The following is a 19,751-nucleotide window of genomic DNA, read 5'->3' as shown; positions in this document are numbered from 1 at the left end:
GGCTCCCTCTCCCTGGGCTGGACCTGCCCTGTAAGGCCTGCGGAGTAAAAAGCAGCAAACGTGTACCCAACTCACTCGAGTTGGCAGCTCTGCCCCTGAGATGCGCTGGGAGCCATTTTGGACCACTGTCGCTTTCTATAGCAGAGCCGCATGTCCTAGCATGCAGGGACTTGTCTGTGTCAGACAACACAACCAGTGGATTGCAGAGGATTAGTGACAGAGGAAGGCTGGCCTAGTGGTGAGAGTGCTAGCCTGGGACTTGGGCAACCTGTCTCAATTCCCTCCCCTGCCCCATCCTTCACCTAGGCTCTGTGCCACTATTTCCCCCTGTGTGCAGTGGGGGTAGTAGCCCTGCCCTACCTCACGGGGCGTGCTCAGATACTGTGGTGATGGGGGGGGCTGTATAAATTGCTTAGCTGGATGGATAGAGACCACATATGGCCAGGCCTAGTGGTGAGGGTCCTTATTGCCCATCTGTGGTGTGTGATTGGTGCTGTCCAGTACCCAGAGGCAGCCTCAACCCCCTTGCCATGACAGCAAGGCTTGTGCCCAGCAGCCTGGCTGAGCAGCAAATGGCTCTCTGAGCCAGGTGAGAGGGGAGCTCAGTTCTGCCAGGGCTAATGCAGCATTTCTGCCTTCGGAGAGTTAGCCCTGGTGGCCTTTGTGGGATGGTCTGGGCGGAGAGGGAGGGAGACTTGGTTTGCGTGGGCGAAATGACTGAGGAGGGACAGGGACAGCCAACAGGGGAAAGACTTGAAGGTGGGGGGAGCCAGGTGGCCCTTCCTGGTGTCCCCACTGAAGGGGGAGTAGCTGGGGAAAGGAAGCCCTGTAAACAGGGTAGTGTAGTCAGGGGTGGGGAGGACAGCTCCCAGCTGTGCATGGTGCTTGTCTGCAGGGGGCATGGTCCCAGAAACATGAGGGTGGGGAAAGCTCAGGACGTCCTGTGGGGGGCAGGATGCCCCAGACCTGTTTTTTCCCAATATGTTCCATCACTCTGCTGTGTGATAGGGGTTGTGTCTAATGTGGGGAGGAGGGTTCATGGCCTGTGGAGCTATGCTGAACACTGCCTGGCTTAGAGCCCGCGCACTGGCCCGGCCTGTTGTCTCATACACTTCTAATTTCCATTTCAAGCTGTTTGGTGCATTGGCCCTCGGATGCTGTGCCAACCTCGCCCACCTGGATCTCTCCAAAAACGTGTACTCTCACAAGTAAGCCTCAGATTCACTCCCTCTGTCGTCCGTGTCTAGTGAAGTCTGGCCCCAGAGATTTTGTGTGTGTCTGCTGTAAGTCATTGTGTCTATGGCTGAATGCAGTGACTGCCCAATGCAGTGACCGTGACTTCTTGGAGCAGTTAATCATAGAATATCAGGGTTGGAAGGGACCTCAGGAGATCATCTTGTCCAACCCCCTGCTCAAAGCAGGACCAATCCCCAATTTTTTTTGCCCCAGATCCCTAAATGGCCCCCTCAAGGATTGAACTCACAACCCTGGGTTTAGCAGGCCCATGCTCAAACAGCTGAGCTATCCCTCCCCCCATGGGGGGGAACTCCCTTTCCAGGCTGCTGTGGCTGTGCTTAGTAACCTGTTTGAAAATAGCAGGAGGAAAATAAATCCCATCCCTCCCTCTGCGTGCACGGCAGCATGCGGTCCTGGGAGCAGACATAACATGCTAATGGGTGCAGCAAAATGACTGATTTCAGTTTAGCTTGAGCCTCTTCCTGATCAGTTAAAGCCAAGCCAAAATCAGCCTCGCTAAACTCAAGTAAAAGCGTCCACACGGCCTTTTTGCATCGGCATAACTAAATGGGTTTAGACTCACCCCTTAAATTAAGCCAATGATGCTTCCTCCTGAAGAGCAGCCTGTAGGTTGCAAGTCCTTTTGGGGGACAGACCCCTGGGAATGTGCTGTGGGAAGAGCAATGTGCAGGACGGAAATGCAAAGGATCTTTGTGAACATTAATTTTGATGACCATCGAAGGGTATTTCAAAAATAATTTACCTATGCATTTTTTTATATTCTAGTTTATATATTTCTCCCCGCCCCCTCCTCTGGCACCTGCTTGCATTAGAGGGCGGCTTCTCTTGTCGTATCAACCTTATTTGTGCCTCAAGAGTTGGAGGTTTTCATGCCGGTCTCAGTGTGGCAGCAGGTGTGGTTTGGGGCTGACTGGTGGGAGATGTAGGTTCATTTCCTACCCGGGCTGCCCACACCCTGAGTACACTGCTCTTTGTAGACACGAATACTTCCCTCCCACGAAAGGTTTGTGCCCTTTTCAGCTTCTTCACAATAGCTCCTTTTTCCCCAGGGGTTTTTTAATCTTAGAACTATCCTGAGTATCAAGTCTTGTTGTCTGTATCTTTGCTGGAGGGCTCCCTGGATGACCAGAGAACTGGGGTGGGATCTCTCTCAGCCCAATAATGAAGTGACTGGTCTGTTTGAACCTTTCACAAAGATTTTTTTTCTCCCAACAGTTCCGTGGGCATTTTAGTTCAATAGATATTAGCAAAAACGAGCAGAAAACAAAAAGCTCTAATGACTCAATTTCCTTGCCCTGCTCAATAGCTCTGCCTTTAGAGTCATAGAAGATTAGGGTTGCAAGAGACCCCAAGAGGTCACCTAGTCCAACTCCCTGCTCAAAGCAGGACCAACCCCAACTAAATCATCCCAGCCAAGGCTTTGTCAAGTTGGGCCTATAACAGGGTGCAACTCACCTCTGCGGCGCCTCCTGCTGGTCATACAGGAATTAGCTCTTTTTACCAGCTCTGGAGACCTCTGCCAGTGTCTCACCGTCACTGGACCCCATGTCTCTCCCAGAGCCCGGTGCCCTTTTACCCAGGGTGCTGCCCCTCCAGGCAATATCCTGCAGATCTGGGTCTCCCCACCCCAGGGAACCCCCCACCCTCTATCCCCAACTTGCCTCAGCCTATGCTCTACTGCCAGTCACCATCTAGCCCCCTTTCACTGGGGCCGACTGCAGTCTGTATAAGCTAGTCATTGTAGGCAAAAGGGGTTTGGACCTGCTGCCTCTGCCTACCCTTGGGCTGCCCTGTTGCAACCCCAGTACCCTGTCTTAGGCTGTCTGCCAGGCCTGCAGGTTGGGGCTTTTCCAGTCTGGAGCCTCCCAGCTCCCATGGCCTTCCCCAGCCCCGCTTCACCTCAGGTACCCTGGTATGCTCCCCAGCAGCCAAGCCCATCACCCTCCACAGCTAGAGGAGACTCTGTGTGCTCCTAGCCCACTGCCCTCTTATAAGGGCCAGCTGGGCCCTGATTAAGCCAGCTTCGGCCTGATTGTGGCATGGCCCCCAGCAGAGACTGCTTCTCCCAATCAACCCCGCTTTTCCTTTCCTGCCACAGCCCTCTCCCCGGGCTGTTTTAAGCCTTTTAAGGCAGGAGCGGGTGACCACCCCACTACAGGGCCTTAAAAATCTCTGAGGATGGAGATTCCACTAGCTCCCTAGGTGACCCATTCCAGTGCTTCACCACCCTCCTAGTGAAATAGTGTTTCCTAATATCCAACCTAGATCTCCCCCACTGCAACTTGAGACCATTACTCCTCATTCTGTCATCAGCTATCACTGAGAACAGCCGAACTCCATCCTCTTTGCAACCCCCCGCTTCAGGCAGTTGAAGGCTGCTATCAAATCCTCCCTCACTCTTCTCTTCTGCAGACTAAATAACCCCAGTTCCCTCAGCCTCTCCTCATAAGTCATGTGCTCCAGCCCCCTGATCATTTTCATTGTCCTCCGCTGGACTCTCTCTCCAATTTGTCCACATCCCTTCTGTAGCGGGGGGACCAAAACTGGACGCCGTACTCCAGGTGTGTCCTCACCAGTGCCGAATAGAGGGGAGTAATCACGGCCCTCGATCTGCTGGCAATGCTCCTACTTATACAGCCCACTATGCCGTTGGCCTTCTTGGCAACAAGGGCGCGCTGCTGACTCGCCCAGCCATAGGCGGAGCTATATGGGCCCCTGGTGCCCCACAAGCAGCTCCCTGTCCCCGGAGTCACCGTCTGCCGTGGAGAGGCCCCAGCGCTGAGCGGCTCCCAGCCCCTAGGCCAGGAACCCCTGCCAATGGGAGCTGCAGGGGCCGACGCCAGAGCTGCCTGGCTGTGCCTCCACGGCGTGGGGGGAAGGGAGCCGCAGGCAGAGAGAGCCGCAGGAGTCTGTCACTGTCCGACAGACACAGCCAGGGGGTTGTGGGGACGGATAGATGGAGCCGGGGGTGGGGGAAAGGAGCCTCGATGGGCACCCCTGGGCTGGCATAAAATACACAGTGCAGAGGGGGCTTCCTGAGGGGGCTATAGCAACACCCCCCCACAGAGCAGATACAGGCTGTGGCTGGCTCCATCCAAAGACCCCCCACAACCCTCTGCCCCCCCTGAGAGGGCCCCAATGGCCTCTGTGCCCCTGTCACCCCTCACCAGAGAGCCCCCCCTTTTGTGCCAGACAACTCCCCTCCCCCACGGCCTCCCCTGCTCCAGAGCTCCCTACAATCTCCCCCTTTGCCTCCCCCCCACCTCCAGCCCATTGGCCGGGAGGCTCCCAGTCTATTGGCCAGCGCTGCCAATGGGAGCTGCACCTGAGGCAGGGGGCCTGCTTCATAGGCGTGCACAGCACATTTCATTAGGGTGCGCACCCAGGGAATTTTATTTATCTATTTATTTTTAAAGGCAAACATTTAGCACATACTTTTCCACACTGAAAAAAACCAGTAACCTAGTTAATAATTATAATAATAATGATATCCACCCATAGAATTAATGAAGAATGTGTGTATACTGTATATGAGATTATTATATGAGAAATGAAAATAAGCTTGCTTTGGGATTCTACAAGGCACTTATTTAACTACTTTTGGTACCCTGAGTAATGATAACACTTATTGCAAATCACATAAACAGGGATCTCATGGTCCCCTTCCTTCACCCCCTTGCAAAGGCACAGGTGTTAGTGCTGGCTGACCTAGGGCTGCCGAAAACCCTATGGGCAAAACATACGGAAAGAAGAGGGTCAATTTATACAGAGGGCTGAGGGGGGACTCCCACAGTGCATTAATTAACACTTAATAAATTCATCAAAATTAAATACATTACTGAGATAAGAACCTGTAATGGCAACTTTACTTCATGAGAAGCTCCAGAGAAAGAAGACCTAGAGGGAGTAATGGTAGGGGGAATCCCAGGGAAACCAAAGGGGCTGGTAGAGAGAGCAGACAGAGAACAAGGCTGGAGGCAGAGTGGCTGCAGGGTTGGCCCAGTCTTCTGCATCTCACCTGTGGGTGGAGACACCGATCTCTAGCACTGTAAGAGGGAACAATAGAATGGAATGCCCAGACGAATGAATGACTAGAGTACAATTTCCTAAGGGACCCATACCCTTGCAGAGCATTTCTAGCTCTGACATTTACATTTCTACATGGTTTGGCCCACAGAAATAAAAATTTGCACATCTTCCATGTGTTTTTGGACCAATGGGAAAAAAACCAGTTACAATTCAAGTGACTTTTAAAAGATGCAGACCTGCCTGGCCGTGCCTCCAAAGCACCGGCAGAGGGAGTCACAGGTGAGCAAGCCCCAGTCATTAGGACCACAGGCCCAGCAATTCTCTGGGTATTTAATTTCACTGAGGCAAGTAATTCAATCTACTCTTCCTTTCCAGACAGTTTGTGGCTTTTTCTGTAAGAAAACTTACAATTTCTTTGCAAAGAAGTCCATTTATAGTTTTTTCACTTGAAGTATATTTTCTGGTTGTTCATAAGCTCATTTATTTTGTTAACTCGGTTTCTTAGACAATTTTAAAAGTCACTTGAATTGTACCTGTTTTTTTCCATTGGTCCAAAAACACATGGAAGATGTGCAGACTTCTCTGTCACTGCCATTTTAAAATGAAGATTGATGTCTTTCTAAGACCTGCTCTCGCTTAGCCAGCTGGTCTGGGCTTGGTGCAGGAGTCACTGGCTAAGGATCTCTGGGCTGGGCTGGGCTGGAGGGCAGATTGGCTGGTCTTAAGGGTTCTCTCAAGCCCTAGCAGCTTGGAATGCTGCCAGCGTAGCACCGTTTTGCAGATGCTCCAAATAAGGTTGCCAACTTTCTACTTGCACAAAACCAAACACCCTTGCCCTATCCCTCCTCCAAGGCCCCACCCCTTCTCTGAGGCCCTACCTCTGCTCACTCCATCCACCTTCACTAACTCGTTCATTTTCACTGGGCTGTGTGACAGGGTCGGGCTAGATAGCTGTAGGAGAGTAATAGAAGGCAGATATATCAGCCCCAGGTTAAGTAGGTCCCTTTTCCCTGGGTAAGATAACAGGGAAGGTTCCCGAACAATCAGGAACCTTCTGGAGACCATTAAGATGACAGGCTGATTAGAACACCTGCAGCCAATCAAGAAGTTGCTAGAATCAATTAAGGCAAGTTAATCAGGGCACCTGGCTTTAAAAAGGAGCTCATTTCAGTTTGTGGTGCGCGTGTAAGGGGCAAGAGGCGCTAGGAGCGAGAATGCAGACTGTTAGAGGACTGAGGTGTACAAGCATTATCAGACACCAGGAGGAAGGTCCTGTGGTGAGGATAAAGAAGGGGTTGGGAGGAGGCCATGGGGAAGTAGCCCAGGGAGTTGTAGCTGTCACACAGCTGTTCCAGGAGGCACTCTAGACAGCTGCATTCCACAGGGCCCTGGGCTGGAACCCGGAGTAGAGGGCGGACCCGGGTTCCCCCCAAATCCTCCCAACTCCTGGTCAGACACAGGAGGAGTTGACCTGGACTGTGGGTTCATGAAAACAGCCAAACTGAGGGCTGCCGTGAAGCTCCAAGGCGAGCAAATCCTTGGCCAATAAGCACAAGACCCACCAAGGTAGAGGAGGAACTTTGTCACAGCTGGGGCAGGGGGTTTGGGTGCGGGAGGGGGTGAGGGCTCCGGCTTGGGGAGCAAGCTCTAGGTTGAGGCCAGAAACGAGGAGTTCAGGGTGTGGGAGGGGGCGCCAGGCTGAGGCTGTGAGTTGGGATGCGGGAGAGGGTGAGGGCTCCAGCTGGGGTTGTGGGCTCTGGAGTGGGGCCAGGGATGAGGGATTTGGGGTGCAGGAGGGGGCTTCAGCTGGGGGGTGGAGCTGAGGGTTTCAGAGTATGGGAGGGGTCTCCAGGCTGAGGCAGGGAGTTGGGGTATGGGAGGGGGTACAGGCTCTGAGCTGGGGGTGTGGGTTCTGGAGTGGGGCCAGAAATGAGAGGTTCAGGGTATGGGAGGGGGATTGGGGCAGGGGGTTGGGGCTTGGGGGTGGGGTGAGGGCTCCAGCTTGGGGTGCAGGCTCTGGGGTGAGACTGGGGATGAGGGATTTGGGGTGCGGGAGGGTGCTCTGGGATGGGACTGAGGGGTTCAGAGGGTGGGAGGGGGATCGGGGCTGGGACAGGGGGTTGGGACATGGGAGGCGGTGAGGGGGACAGGCTCCAGGCAGTGCTTACCTCAGACAGCTCCCAGAAGTAGTTGCATGTCCCCCCTCTGGCTTCTACACAGAGGCACAGCCAGGCACCACTGTGTGCTGCCCTGTCCACAGGCGCCACCTCTGCAGCTCCCATTGGCTGTGGTTCCTGGCCAATGGGAGCTGTGGAGCTGGTGCTTGGGGTGGGGACAGTGCGCAGAGCCCCCTAGCTGCCCCTAGGCATAAGAGCCGCAGGGGAGACATGCCGCTGCTTCTGGGAGCAGCGTGGAGCCACGGCAGGCAGGGAGCCTGCCTTAGCCCTGCTGTGCTCCCAACTGGACTTAGAATCATGGAAAATTAGGGTTGGAAGAGACCTCAGGAGACCTTCATCTAGCCCAACCCCCTGCTCAAATTAGGACTAGGGCCAGGACCAACACCAACTAAACCATCCCAGCCAAGCCTTTATCAAACTGGGCCTTGAAAACCTCTAAGGATGGAGATTCTACCACCTCTCTAGGTGACCCATTCCAGTGCTTCACCACCTGCCTAGTGAAATAATGTTTCCTAATATCCAACCTAGAGCTCCTCCACTGCAACTTGAAACCATTGCTCCTTGTTCTGTCATCTGCCACCACTGAGAACATCTGACCTCCATCGTCTTTGGAACCCCGCTTCAGGCAGTTGAAAGCTGCTATCAAATCCCCCCTCACTCTTCTCTTCTGCAGACTAAATAAGCCCAGTTCCCTCAGCCTCTCCTCATAAGTCATGTGCCCCAGCCCCCTGATTATTTTTGTTGCCCTCCCACTGGACTCTCTCCAATTTGACAACATCCCTTCTGTAGGGGGGCCCCCAAAACTGGACACAGTACTCCAGATGTGGCCTCACCAATGCCAAATAGAGGGGAATAATCACTTCCCTCGATCTGCTGGCAGCAGTGCTGACTGATGCTGCCAGGGTCCCTTTTCGACCGGGTGTTCCGGTCCAAAACTGGACACCTGGCAACCCTAGCTCCAAACCGACGGACTCTGTGATTTGGGGCTGGTGTCCGGGCTGTGTTACTGTCGACAGAGGCCATGGCCGAGTTGGGGTTAATTGAAATGGCAGAAAGGGGGCTGAGACAATATGCTGGGATCCGATGCCTCTTCTGTTTGTTTTAGAAAGCTGAGAGATGTCCCTCCAGCCATCAAACTGTTTTTCAGCAAGGCGGCTGCCCTCCGATACGTCGGCCTGGCGTGTACCAAGCTGCCGCCAGAGGCCGTAAGGTAAGGGGCCTGTTTTCCAACGCACTTAGGGACAGAATTGCAAGGGTTCGGCACCCGCAACTGGGGACAGATTTACAGCGGTGACTAGCCTCCAACATCTCAGCCCTAGTGATGCTCAGCCTGTACTCTGTAAATTGAACACAGGTGCGAATAGCAAGGTCCTCGAGAGGGCGCCTTCTGGTTGCTGGTTGCAGACGTGTATGTACACAGCGGGTGGGAAAACCAAAGCTGCGGGTGTCCTGGGGAGTCTTGCCTGTGGCCATGGCTGGGGGAGCCTTAGAGGATTAAATTGCTGTGGTTTGCAGTCAGGGGGTGCCAGGGCTGGCTCTAGGTTTTTTGCTGCCCCAAGTCTGTGTGGTTTTAAAAAAAAAAAAAAAAAGGGTGGCTGGAATGTTGCCCCTGGAATTGTGCTGCCCCACGGATGTGCTTGCTTTGCTGGTGCCTAGAGCTGGTCCTGGGCGGGGGGTGTGTGTGTGTGTAGGATAACCTGCCTGAAACCACAGTCAGAGGGGTTTAGCTGATAACAGACTATTGATTTAGTAAATCCCTGTTTATTAAGCCCAGCTAATATATCTAGCAGCCTCCTCTGGGGCAGGGAGTTCCCCAGACATCCAAGTGCAGGCCGCCGCTGGTTCCAGTCTGATTCACCCTCCCCCATCATTCAGCACTGCCTGCCCTTTCCCCAGCCCCTTCAGTCCTGCTGACAATAGGGCGAGTGAGCATGCAGGAGACAAAGGAACAGAACTGTACTTGTGTCAAGGGGCAGCGGGAGCCCGTAGTGTGACCCCAGACAGGAGTGGAGACTCCCTGGAGTCCAGCAGGGCCATTGCAGGTGCTGTGGATTAGCCGCAGAAGGCGCTCAGGTGTCATGCTGGTGGATGGCAGGGGAGAACCTAGGATAGCTAGGGCGGCTGGTGGGATGCACCTTTGGCTCTCCTAGCACCACGCACTGTTCCAGAGGGGCTGCAGGGCCAGGGAGCAAGAGCCAGGGCTGCTTCTACCCCCAGCTGCCCCAAGTGACCCCATGTTGTAGCCCCAGTGTGCACCCTGCCCTGCAGGTGAGTGAGAGGGGAGTCACTGACTGTTCCCGAGGGTGTTTCCATGGGGAGGCTGGCAGCATATCCAGCTCCCTCTGCCTGCTGATGTGAGTGCTGGGTTCACAGCCTCTTGAAACGCTGGTTACTTTCTGGTTCATTGCAGGGCCTTGCTGCAGGGGCTGGCGTATAACTCTCAGATCAGTGACCTGCACCTGGACCTCAGTAGCTGCGAGGTGAGGACATGGCACGTGACCCAGTAAAGCGGAGCGATAGCTGAGTCCCAGCTAAACCATGACACTGCATCTGAGCCCCACAGCCCCGGGTGAAGAACTCCCGGGGCTGGGCAGTAAGTGTAGCTCTCCCACCAGAGCACAGAGGCTGGGCAGAGCGGTAGGACTTCATGGAGTTGTAGCCTTCCACCAAGGCCAAATTTTCAGCCCATTATCGAGTAGTTTAATTGTTACGCGGATGTTACGATCTAGGCATTTACGAGGAGTGCCTGGGCAGAAGCCAAGCCAGGGGGGAGAGCATCATCCTGTGTAAGCCACTGACCTGAAAAGACAGGTTTCAGAGTAACAGCCGTGTTAGTCTGTATTCGCAAAAAGAAAAGGAGGACGCGTGGCACCTTAGAGACTAACCAATTTATTTGAGCATAAGCTTTCGTGAGCTACAGCTCACACGAAAGCTTATGCTCAAATAAATTGGTTAGTCTCTAAGGTGCCACAAGTCCTCCTTTTCTTTTTGACCTGAAAAGAGTTAACTGTCTGAAAGGAGCCCCTCCTGCGGTGCCTGTGAGATAGCCAGGGCTGAGCCAGTTTTCTGCTGCTTCTGAGCACTGCCCGGTGCTGGCACCAGGCTGGGGAGCATTGCAGCTACGTATTCTGACTACAAATGGGCACTCCCACGGCAGGTCCTGCGATCCCGAGCCTCTCCCACCTTCCCTCCCATCTGTGGGCCTCTTCCCGAGGGTTTCCTAACACTTCTGCAGTGTTCACGATTTCCCCCCAGCGCCTTCGGAGGCTGATGGGAATGAGGATCCTGGCTGTGCTAATGGGAGTGGGAGTCGGATCTGGGTTAAGGTGGCTGCAGCAGAGCTGAGACATTAGGCCCGTCGCACAGGGTCAAAGCTTGAAAAGCACCTAAGTGGTTTAGGCACCCTAATTCCCATGGAAAGTCACTGGGATTTAGGCTCCTGAAGGACTCTTGAAAATGGCTCCTCAGTCGCTCCTAAACTGCTTTTTGGAAAGTTACCGTGAATCTCTCTGGTCCAGCTCCTCAAAGATAGTTAGGCACCTAACTCCCCTGGATTTTCTGGGCCTCTAGGCCTCAGTTTCCCCATCTATAATAATGCCCACCCACCTTTGGCGACAGCTTTGTGCCCCATGGCTGAAAAGTGCAAAGGGTTTTTATTTATTCCTTCCTCCATGTGCTGTGTCTCTGCCCTGTGCCGGCAGCGGTGGCTTTGGTTCTAACCTGAGCCCGGGGCATGCTGTGCGAACAATCTGCAGGCAGTTCATGGTGGGGTTCCGGGTTAGAATGTTTGCTCTTATTGCAGGATGATCCCAGGGGCACTAAGCGCTGACTCGACTTTCCCAACTGTCATGTTCTTGGTTGTGAAAATCTGAATGTTCCCTTTACTCTTGTTCTGTTTTGTCTTTCATTTAAAGTTGAGATCGGCAGGTGCCCAGGTGATCCAAGATCTGATTTTTGATGCCAATTCAATTAGGAATTTGGATTTATCAGACAATGGTAGGTACATAGTTTCTTTGACTTACAGTGAGCTTTGTCACCGTGGCTGGAAGTGTCTTTTCCTCTTAACCTTGGCACGAGGCTGTGTGCTGCCATTCTACAGAAGCCAAGATAAGTCCCCTGCCAGAACAATGACTAAGGAGGTCAAGATCCCATCAATTGTTGTTGAAATAACCATTTAAAAGATGAGACTTGTTTTGATGAGGGGTGACTGAGGCTCTCTGAGGTGCCATGTGTGGTTATATACCAGGGATGGACAAACTTTTTGGCCCGAGGGCCATATCTCCATATAGGAATTTTATGGCGGGCCATGAATGCTCATGAAATTGGGGTTTGGGTGCAGGAGGGGGTGAGGGCTCTGGGGTGGGGCTAGAAATGTGGAGTTCAGGGTCCAGGAGGGGGCTCCGGGCTGGGGCAGGGGCTTGGTGGGGTTGGATGAGGGCTCTGGGGTGGGGCTGGGGGGTTTGGGGTGCAGAAGGGGGCTCCAGACTGGGACTGAGGGGTTTGGAGGGTGGGAGGGGGACCGGGGTTGAGGTGCAGGGGGTGGTGGTGAGGGCTCCAGCTGGAGGTGCAGGCTGTGGGGTGGGGATGAGGAGTTTGGGGTGCAGGAGGGTGCTCCAGGCTAGGACTGAGGTTCAGAGGGTTGGAGGAGGATCAGGGCTGGGACAGGGTGCGGGAGGGTTCAGGCACGGGCTCCAGGCAGCGCTTACCTCAAGCAGCTCCCGGAAGCAGCGGCATGTCCCCCCTCCGGCTTGTAGCCCAAGGCATGGCCAGGTGGCTCTGCTGCGCATTGCCCCTTCCTCAGGTGCCGCGCCTGCAGCTCCCATTGGCCGCAGTTCCTGGCCAATGGGAGGTGTGGGGATGGCGCTTGGGGCGGGGGCAGTGTGTGGAGCCCCCTGGCTGCCCCTAAACATAGGTGCCAGCGGGGAGACATGCCGCTGCTTCTGGGAGCTGCGCAGAGCTGCGGCATGTGCGCATGGAGCAGCTGCGGACCCTGCTCCCTGGCTGGAGCATGGCGAACCCCAGACCCCGCTCCCCCGTGGGAGCTCGAGGGCCAGATTAAATTGGCACGCGGGCAGGATGTGGCCAGTGGGCCGCAGTTTGCACACCCTGTTATATATGGTATTGCTGCCATCCCTGCCCTTGCTGCTTTGTATCGCTATTCGTAGGCGTGCTTCCCCGTTTCCATGGTGTACTTCTTCCATTACTCCAAGACTCCATTGCTTTCGTTTGGTGCTTCTCTTCTTGTACCTGTTACTGACCAGTGCTAATAGGGGCAGAAGTGGCTGGCTGGCTGGCTGGCTGGCTGGCTGGCTGGCTGGCTGGCTGGCTGTAGCTGCGTTGTAGCTAGACCTGGTACATTTTGTTCCGGTGGAGCATTTTTCCATCAGAAAATGCCATTTGGCTGAAATAGAAACTATCTGTGGGAACATGTTAAGTTCAATGGAATTTTTGACATTCTCCAAATGCTTTGGGTTTTTTCATGAAATCAAAAGCAAAGGTTTCATTGACCCCCAAGTTCATGGTTTTGTTTTGTTTTTTTTAAAATTTCGTTTCTCGGCAGATTTCTTAATTCTTCGGTTTTGTTTCAGTTAGGAACAAAAACCATTTTTGACATGGCAGAATTTCTTGTGGTCCCTGCACTGCTCTGGTAGTGTGGCATGTGCCCATTTCTCCTTCTGAGTTTGGGACACAGGAGCAGCTTGGAGAAGAGCAATTCTGTGCTAATGGGGCTGTTGTGTGGAGTAGTTTTCCATCTGTCTGGTCAGTGGTGACAGCTGTGTGCAAATGACCGACCTGGTTACCTGGCCCGTTGGCTGCCTGCTGGCCAGACACCAGACTCCTCAACAAGTATATTGGCACTCTCACAGGGCATTGCTCCAGAGTCGCTGGCTGGTTTCTAGTGTGCCCCAGCACCATTCTGGTTTGGGATGGGTTTCCAGTTCTCTCCTCTCCTGGCCTGGTTTGGTTTTGTGTGTGTATTTTGCTCTGGTAGGACTTCACTGGAAATTAGCAATGACAAATCAACTTAAAAAGGGCTTGTGAAGGAGGGAACTCCCTTCTCGAAATTCCCTGTGGCACTTCCCTTTTTATTGTTTCTGATGGAAGATTTCCCAAGTCTCTGCATCTCTTGACCTGCTAATGGGACTTGGGCGAGTAGCGTGGTGACTGGGGCTGACTGGCTTTACCACTCGACATGCCTGTGGAGGGAACACGTAGAACCCTGCTGGGCTTGTCACAAGGCAGTTGCTTTGGCTGTATTTTCTGTATTTGAATTCTGGCTGGCTGCTATTTGCTGGTGTTTAAGGGATTCTGTTCTGGGCGGGGAGGCAGACAGCTTTCCCCATGGGCAAGCCCTGCTTCTTGGTTCTGTGAGGGCTCCTGTGCCACCCCGCCATGCTTCCGTTGTCAGAGCCCACCTTGTTGAGCAGACAGCCCTCTCTGAGCTAAGTAACAGTGCGTGTCTGGCGGCCAAGGCGGGGGGCCTGATCTCCAGGGTTGTAGACCCCTTCCCTGCAGTCAGAAGCATCATCTCATTTCACTTCAAGCCAGGAGGGGAAGCACTGGGAGAGAACTGGCACTGTAGGCCCCTCCGTCAGCAGCCAGGAATCCTCCCAGCTGCCAAGCAGCCCCCCCATGCATGATTATGTCCCCCCTCCCCCAGGCTTTATTCCGTCTGTTCAGCCAGGTGCCCTGGGAGGAGCAGAGGCAGGATTGTTCTGCTGGCTCTCTCCACTCCACACAGGAGCTTAACAACCAGCCCTGGAGAAACATGGCCGTCTGAAAGCAGAGCCTGGGATTGGTCAAGCTGCGTGGGGGCCCCCCAGGATCCCCCACAAACCCATCCACTCTGCAAGGGCACTAGCCTCCTCGGGCCAGCGAGTCACCATCTGCCAAGGCTGTGGTGCCCTGAAGGTGGCCAGGGGACAGATTGAGTAGTTTGTCCATCTCTGTGGGCCTGTTCAGGTAGGGATGCGCCCCTCTGCGTAAGGTTTAGCAGCATCTGGTGCTACGATAGCAAAATCTGGGCTTTTCTCACAACTCTCCTGCTGCAGGTGTGGCCGGCAGTTGCCACGTCTAACTCCTCTCCTCCCTGTTCATGCCAAGTGTCCTTGGGGCATTGGCAGTCACTAAGTGTCAGACACTGGTCACGGATTGTCATTACTGCTTTTGTGTTTTGTAGGCTTTGATGCTGACATGGTCACGTTGGTGCTGGCGATTGGCCGAAGCAAATCCATTAGGCACGTCTCCTTAGGAAAGAATTTTAACATCAAATCCAAGTAAGTGTCATGTGACTCATGCATGTAATGAAGTGAACTTTAACAGGCCTGGGCCTAATCCCCGATTTTTATACACACTAGGTATGTTGCAGGTAGTCAGATTATATTTATTTACAGTCTGACTGCTCAGACTGTAGCTTTGCATTGTTAATCACCATTTGGCTTTGTGTGTACTGGGCCTTTAAATTATAATGCTCTTGTAAATCAGAGGTATCAAAGCCATGGAATCATCTCCTAGAAATGTGGGGCTGGAACAGACCTGGAAGTCAGCCAGGCCAGCCCCCTGTGCTAAGGCAGTGCCAAGGAAACCTAGACCAGCCCTGAGAGGGCTTTGGCCAATCTGTTCTTAAACACCTCCAGTGACAGGGATTCCACCACCTCCAGTCCAGTCACAGCGGTACTGAATTTCCATGGACTATCATGAGTCCCAAAGGCCTGCAGTGTTTGCCTCAGTACTCAGCCCGATGCAGGTTTAGGGATGAGCTCTTGCTGCCTGAATTCAGACTGGAACAGGTGCAGAGAGAGGCTTCTGGGGTGATCAGGGGACTGGAGAGAGCCTGTTGTGAGAGGAAACTAAAAGAGCTTGGCTTGCTTAGCCATGAGAGATGGGCTGATTGCTCTCTGTAAATAGTGGGAGGGGTGGGACGGGGGAGAAGAGCTGTTTAAGCTAAAGGACAATGTTGGAACCAGGATAAACTGGCCAGGCGTACATTTAGGCTGGAAATTAGAAGGTTTCTTACCATCAGCGGGGAGGCTGTTGCAGCACCTCACCCAGCAGGAGTAGTGGTGCAAAGGACCCAGCTAGTTTGAAGATGGGACCTTGATACATTTATGAAGGGGATGATCTGACGGGGTTGCCTGTGATTAGCAGGGGACTGGACTCAATGGCCATCCCTGCCAGTCCTTTGTTCTTGGGTTACTGCCCAGTTGACATAATGCAGAGGCGCTGGGGTCTCAGGGGCAGGGACACTGCAGTGTGGTCACCCCCTCTTAGGCCAGCCAACAGGGAGGTGTAATTGAATATCTCTGAGAATGTTGCAGCCTCTCGGGAAAGTGCTCATTGCCACAGGCTGACTGCAACTAGGAAAGGCTGGTGGCTTGCAGGAGAGAGGGAGGTGCATAGGTGAGCCGTGCGGTCAGAGTAATGTCCAGCCGCAATGGAACACTTCCCAGCTTGGTGCTGACTTGAGCCCACGTCAGGCTCTGCTGTGCGATGGGGAAACACAGATAACCCCTCTGTATCTCCTCCGCAGGGACAATCTGGCCGATGTTCTCCACCGGATTGTTCAGCTCACGCAGGAAGACGACTGCGTAAGTGCTTGCTGTGGTGCCTGCCCAGAGCCCCATAACTGAATCTCTCGCGCCGTTTCCTCTGAATTATTACTATTCATTTCAGCTGTGAGACAACTGGCCATTTTGTGTTTCAGTTCAGATGCAGAACGTGGGGGAGTTGCTGTCTCTCTCTTCCATGGAGTCTCTCCCTCTGTGGTTGGTGTTAATCTGAAAGGAATGGTTGGACTGAGAAATAAATGCTTTTCTCTCTGTGTTTGGGAGAATATAGGAAAGGAATCAACAGCTGAGGGAGCAGGAGAGATGTGTGTTGTACGTAGGGGGATGGATAACAGTCCAGAACAAAGGTGATGCCCCTCTGCCATGTACATTGGTCAAACTGGACAGTCTCTATGTAAAAGAATAAATGGACACAAATCAGATGTCAAGAATTATAACATTCATAAACCAGTCGGAGAACACTTCAATCTCTCTGGTCACTCGATTACAGACCTAAAAGTTGCAATATTACAACAAAAAGACTTCAAAAACAGACTCCAACGAGAGACTGCTGAATTGGAATTAATTTGCAAACTGGATACTATTAGGCTTGAATAGAGACTGGGAGTGGATGGGTCATTACACAAAGTAAAACTATTTCCCCATGTTTATCCATCATCCCCCCCCCCGCCCCCCCCGGAGGATAGGGATAGGATACAGAGGGCCCTGGACAAATTGGAGGATTGGGCCAAAAGAAATCTGATGAGGTTCAACAAGGACAAGTGCAGAGTCCTGCACTTAGGACAGAAGAACCCAATGCACCGCTACAGACTAGGGACTGAATGGCTAGGCAGCAATTCTGCAGAAAAGGACCTGGGGTTACAGTGGACGAGAATCTGGATATGCGTCAACAGTATGCCCTTGTTGCCAAGAAGGCCAATGGCATTTTGGGATGTGTAAGTAGGGGCATTGCCAGTATATCGAGGGACGTGATCGTTCCCCTCTATTCGACACTGGTGAGGCCTCATCTGAAGTACTGTGTCCAGTTTTGGGCCCCACACTACAAGAAGAATGTGGAAAAATTAGAAAGAGCCCAGCGGAGGGCAACAAAAATGATGAGGGGTCTGGAACACATGACTTATGAGGAGAGGCTGAGGGAACTGGGATTGTTTAGTCTGCAGAAGAGAAGAATGAGGGGGGATTTGATAGCTGCTTTCAACTACCTGAAAGGTGGATCCAAAGAGGATGGATCTAGACTGTTCTCAGTGGTAGCTGATGACAGAACGAGGAGTAATGGTCTCAATTTGCAGTGGGGGAGGTTTAGGTTGGATATTAGGAAAAACTTTTTCACTAGGAGGGTGGTGAAACACTGGAATGCGTTACCTAGGGAGGTGATGGAATCTCCTTCCTTAGATATTTTTAAGGTCAGGCTTGACAAAGCCCTGGCTGGGATGATTTAGTTGGGGATTGGTCCTGCTTTGAGCAGGGGGTTGGACTAGATGACCTCCTGAGGTCCCTTCCAACCCTGATATTCTATGATTATCACTACAAAAGGTTTTCTCCCCGCCCCCTGCTCTCCTGCTGGTAATAGCTCACCTTACCTGATCACTCTGGTTACAGTGTGTATGGTAACACCCATTGTTTCATGTTCTCTGTGTATATAAATCTCCTCACTGTATTTTCCACAGCATGCCTCCGATGAAGTGAGCTGTAGCTCACGAAAGCTTATGCTCAAATAAATTGGTTAGTCTCTAAGGTGCCACACGTCCTCCTTTTCTTTTTGCGAAGACAGACTAACACGGCGGCTGCTCTGAAACTGGGCTTCTGAAAATGTCACCTGTTTGGAAGGGCCTAGTCTTTTTAGGACCTCTTCTCAGGGCGTTGAAAAGGCAACGAAGATTCATCTAGGCTGGGCAGAGGCCAAACTCTTGTGTCAGCGTTGCTGACACTGCAGCAGCCTTGACTCTGCTGCTTGTGACGGCGGAGTTATTAATTCCGCATAGCAGAGCAGTTACGTCTGCAGGAGCAAAATTTAAATGTAGACTAGGGTTGCCATCTTTCTAATGGCTGGGAACTGAATTCGCAAGGTTCTTCCCCAAGGGTCCCACCCCATCACTCGCTCCTCTCCCCCGTCACTCGCTGGATCCTCTCAAGGAGCCTTCCTGCAGGTAGGAGGCAGCCCCAGCTGAGCAGGGGCTGATGCGGGTGAATGACCTGGTGTCTCCCCCAACCCCGCCATAACTGGACTTCTGGTTCAGGTGCAAATTAGCATCGAAACCTGGGCACCTGGCAATCCTAAATGGCACCCGAATGCAGAAGCCAAAACCCGGCCTGTCTGGATGTAACCCGGACAGGTGGCAATGTTAGTGTAGACACTTACACAGGGAGACCGACGTAACCTGCCCTGTGACACCCTCACTCTGTAGTTAGCCCAGCCTCAGCTGCTTAGATTTCATTTCACTTTTGTTACTCCTCCTTGTCAGCCTGCTAGTCCTCCGGCCATCCATAGCGTCTTCCAGGGAATAGAGGCTAGGCCAGACCTGAATTTCTAATTTGGAGAAACCCCTTTCAGGCCTATCCCCTGTGAAAGAGACACAAAAGGGGCAAGGGCACTGATGTTGTTTAATCTTTGCAGGTCTCCTTTAAAGGAGAAAACCCACTGGTGCATTTCAGAATTGCTGCCACAGGCAGAAAAGGTCTGTGCAGCCCAAATCCCATTAAACAGGCCTTTCCCGTTCATGTGATTACCAGGTCGTTAGTAGGTAAAGGACAGCTTTATCCTCTAGGATTGCCCCCTCCTCCTGCTGAGGTACAGCGGGATCGAGAGGCCAGGAGTGGCTCAGACCTGCCCTGTGTTGTTGTCTCTGCTTTCCTCCCCCTGGCTCTTGCTGCTTTTCTGCCTGTGGTAGGGCCAAATGATGTCTGTCTGTCTATACTTGTCTGGCCCCTATCACAGGAGTATCTGAGTGCCTCACAATCAGTAGTGGGTTCACCCTCACTGTACTCTGGGGAAGCAGGGCATGTCTAGTGCCCCACAATACAGATGGGAACCTGAGACACAGAGAGGCTAAGTGACTCACCCAGGGTCACACATGAGTCAGTGGTAGAGCAGGGCTTACTTCACCATCCTTCTCCCTGGCACAGGGACACTGGAACAGGGAAGAGGGGCGCACAAATTCCCCTCTCCCTGCCCCTCGGTGTCTTTGTCTAAGGGCAGCTCTGCTTTGGCTTTGCCCATTCCCCAAGCATAGAGAACACTGGAGCTCCTGAGCAGGGCAGGGCTACCTGCAGGCCTCTCGCCGGCTCCTGGCCTCATGCAAACTGCTTCCAGGTGCCTCCCTCCATGTCCCACCCCATGTGATCTATGAGCCTTGGCCTGGCCCTAGCTTTGTATTCATTAGCTTGTCCCCTGCACTGACTGGCTGCCAAGGACTACAGGCCACCAGAGCTAGAGCACAGCACACGGGCCCAGCCCAGAGAGGGCAAAGAGCTCGTGAGCTGCACAGGGCATTCTAGGGGGCAGGGATTTCCCAGCTGGTCCCATTACGCAGGTGGCCCAGTCTGTGTAGTTAGATGCGGGGGAGGGCGACCTGCTTCCTGGTAAAAAGAAAAGGAGGACTTGTGGCACCTTAGAGAGACTAACCAATTTATTTGAGCATAAGCTTTCGTGAGCTACAGCCCACTTCATCGGATGCAACTCACGAAAGCTTATGCTCAAATAAATTGGTTAGTCTCTCTAAGG

At 53.0% G+C, this 19,751-nt stretch overlaps 1 protein-coding gene across 1 annotated transcript in view; it reads left to right on the top strand.

Annotated features, from left to right (window-relative positions):
• Nucleotides 1–19,751, top strand: part of CARMIL2 (capping protein regulator and myosin 1 linker 2) — a 141,057-nt gene that overhangs the window by 50,675 nt on the left and 70,631 nt on the right. Inside the window, exons 15-20 of the mRNA XM_073307100.2 lie at nt 1,132–1,208; nt 8,569–8,673; nt 9,874–9,943; nt 11,378–11,459; nt 14,644–14,740; nt 15,994–16,051. Of these exons, the coding sequence (XP_073163201.2) occupies nt 1,132–1,208; nt 8,569–8,673; nt 9,874–9,943; nt 11,378–11,459; nt 14,644–14,740; nt 15,994–16,051 (489 nt within the window). The remainder of the gene's footprint in view (nt 1–1,131; nt 1,209–8,568; nt 8,674–9,873; nt 9,944–11,377; nt 11,460–14,643; nt 14,741–15,993; nt 16,052–19,751) is intronic.

This window comes from Lepidochelys kempii, chromosome 12, assembly GCF_965140285.1.
Source record: "Lepidochelys kempii isolate rLepKem1 chromosome 12, rLepKem1.hap1, whole genome shotgun sequence".
Lineage (NCBI taxonomy): Eukaryota > Metazoa > Chordata > Testudines > Cheloniidae > Lepidochelys > Lepidochelys kempii.
The sequence above is the reverse complement of the archived record's forward strand: the minus strand, read 5'-3'. Positions and strand labels throughout refer to the sequence as shown.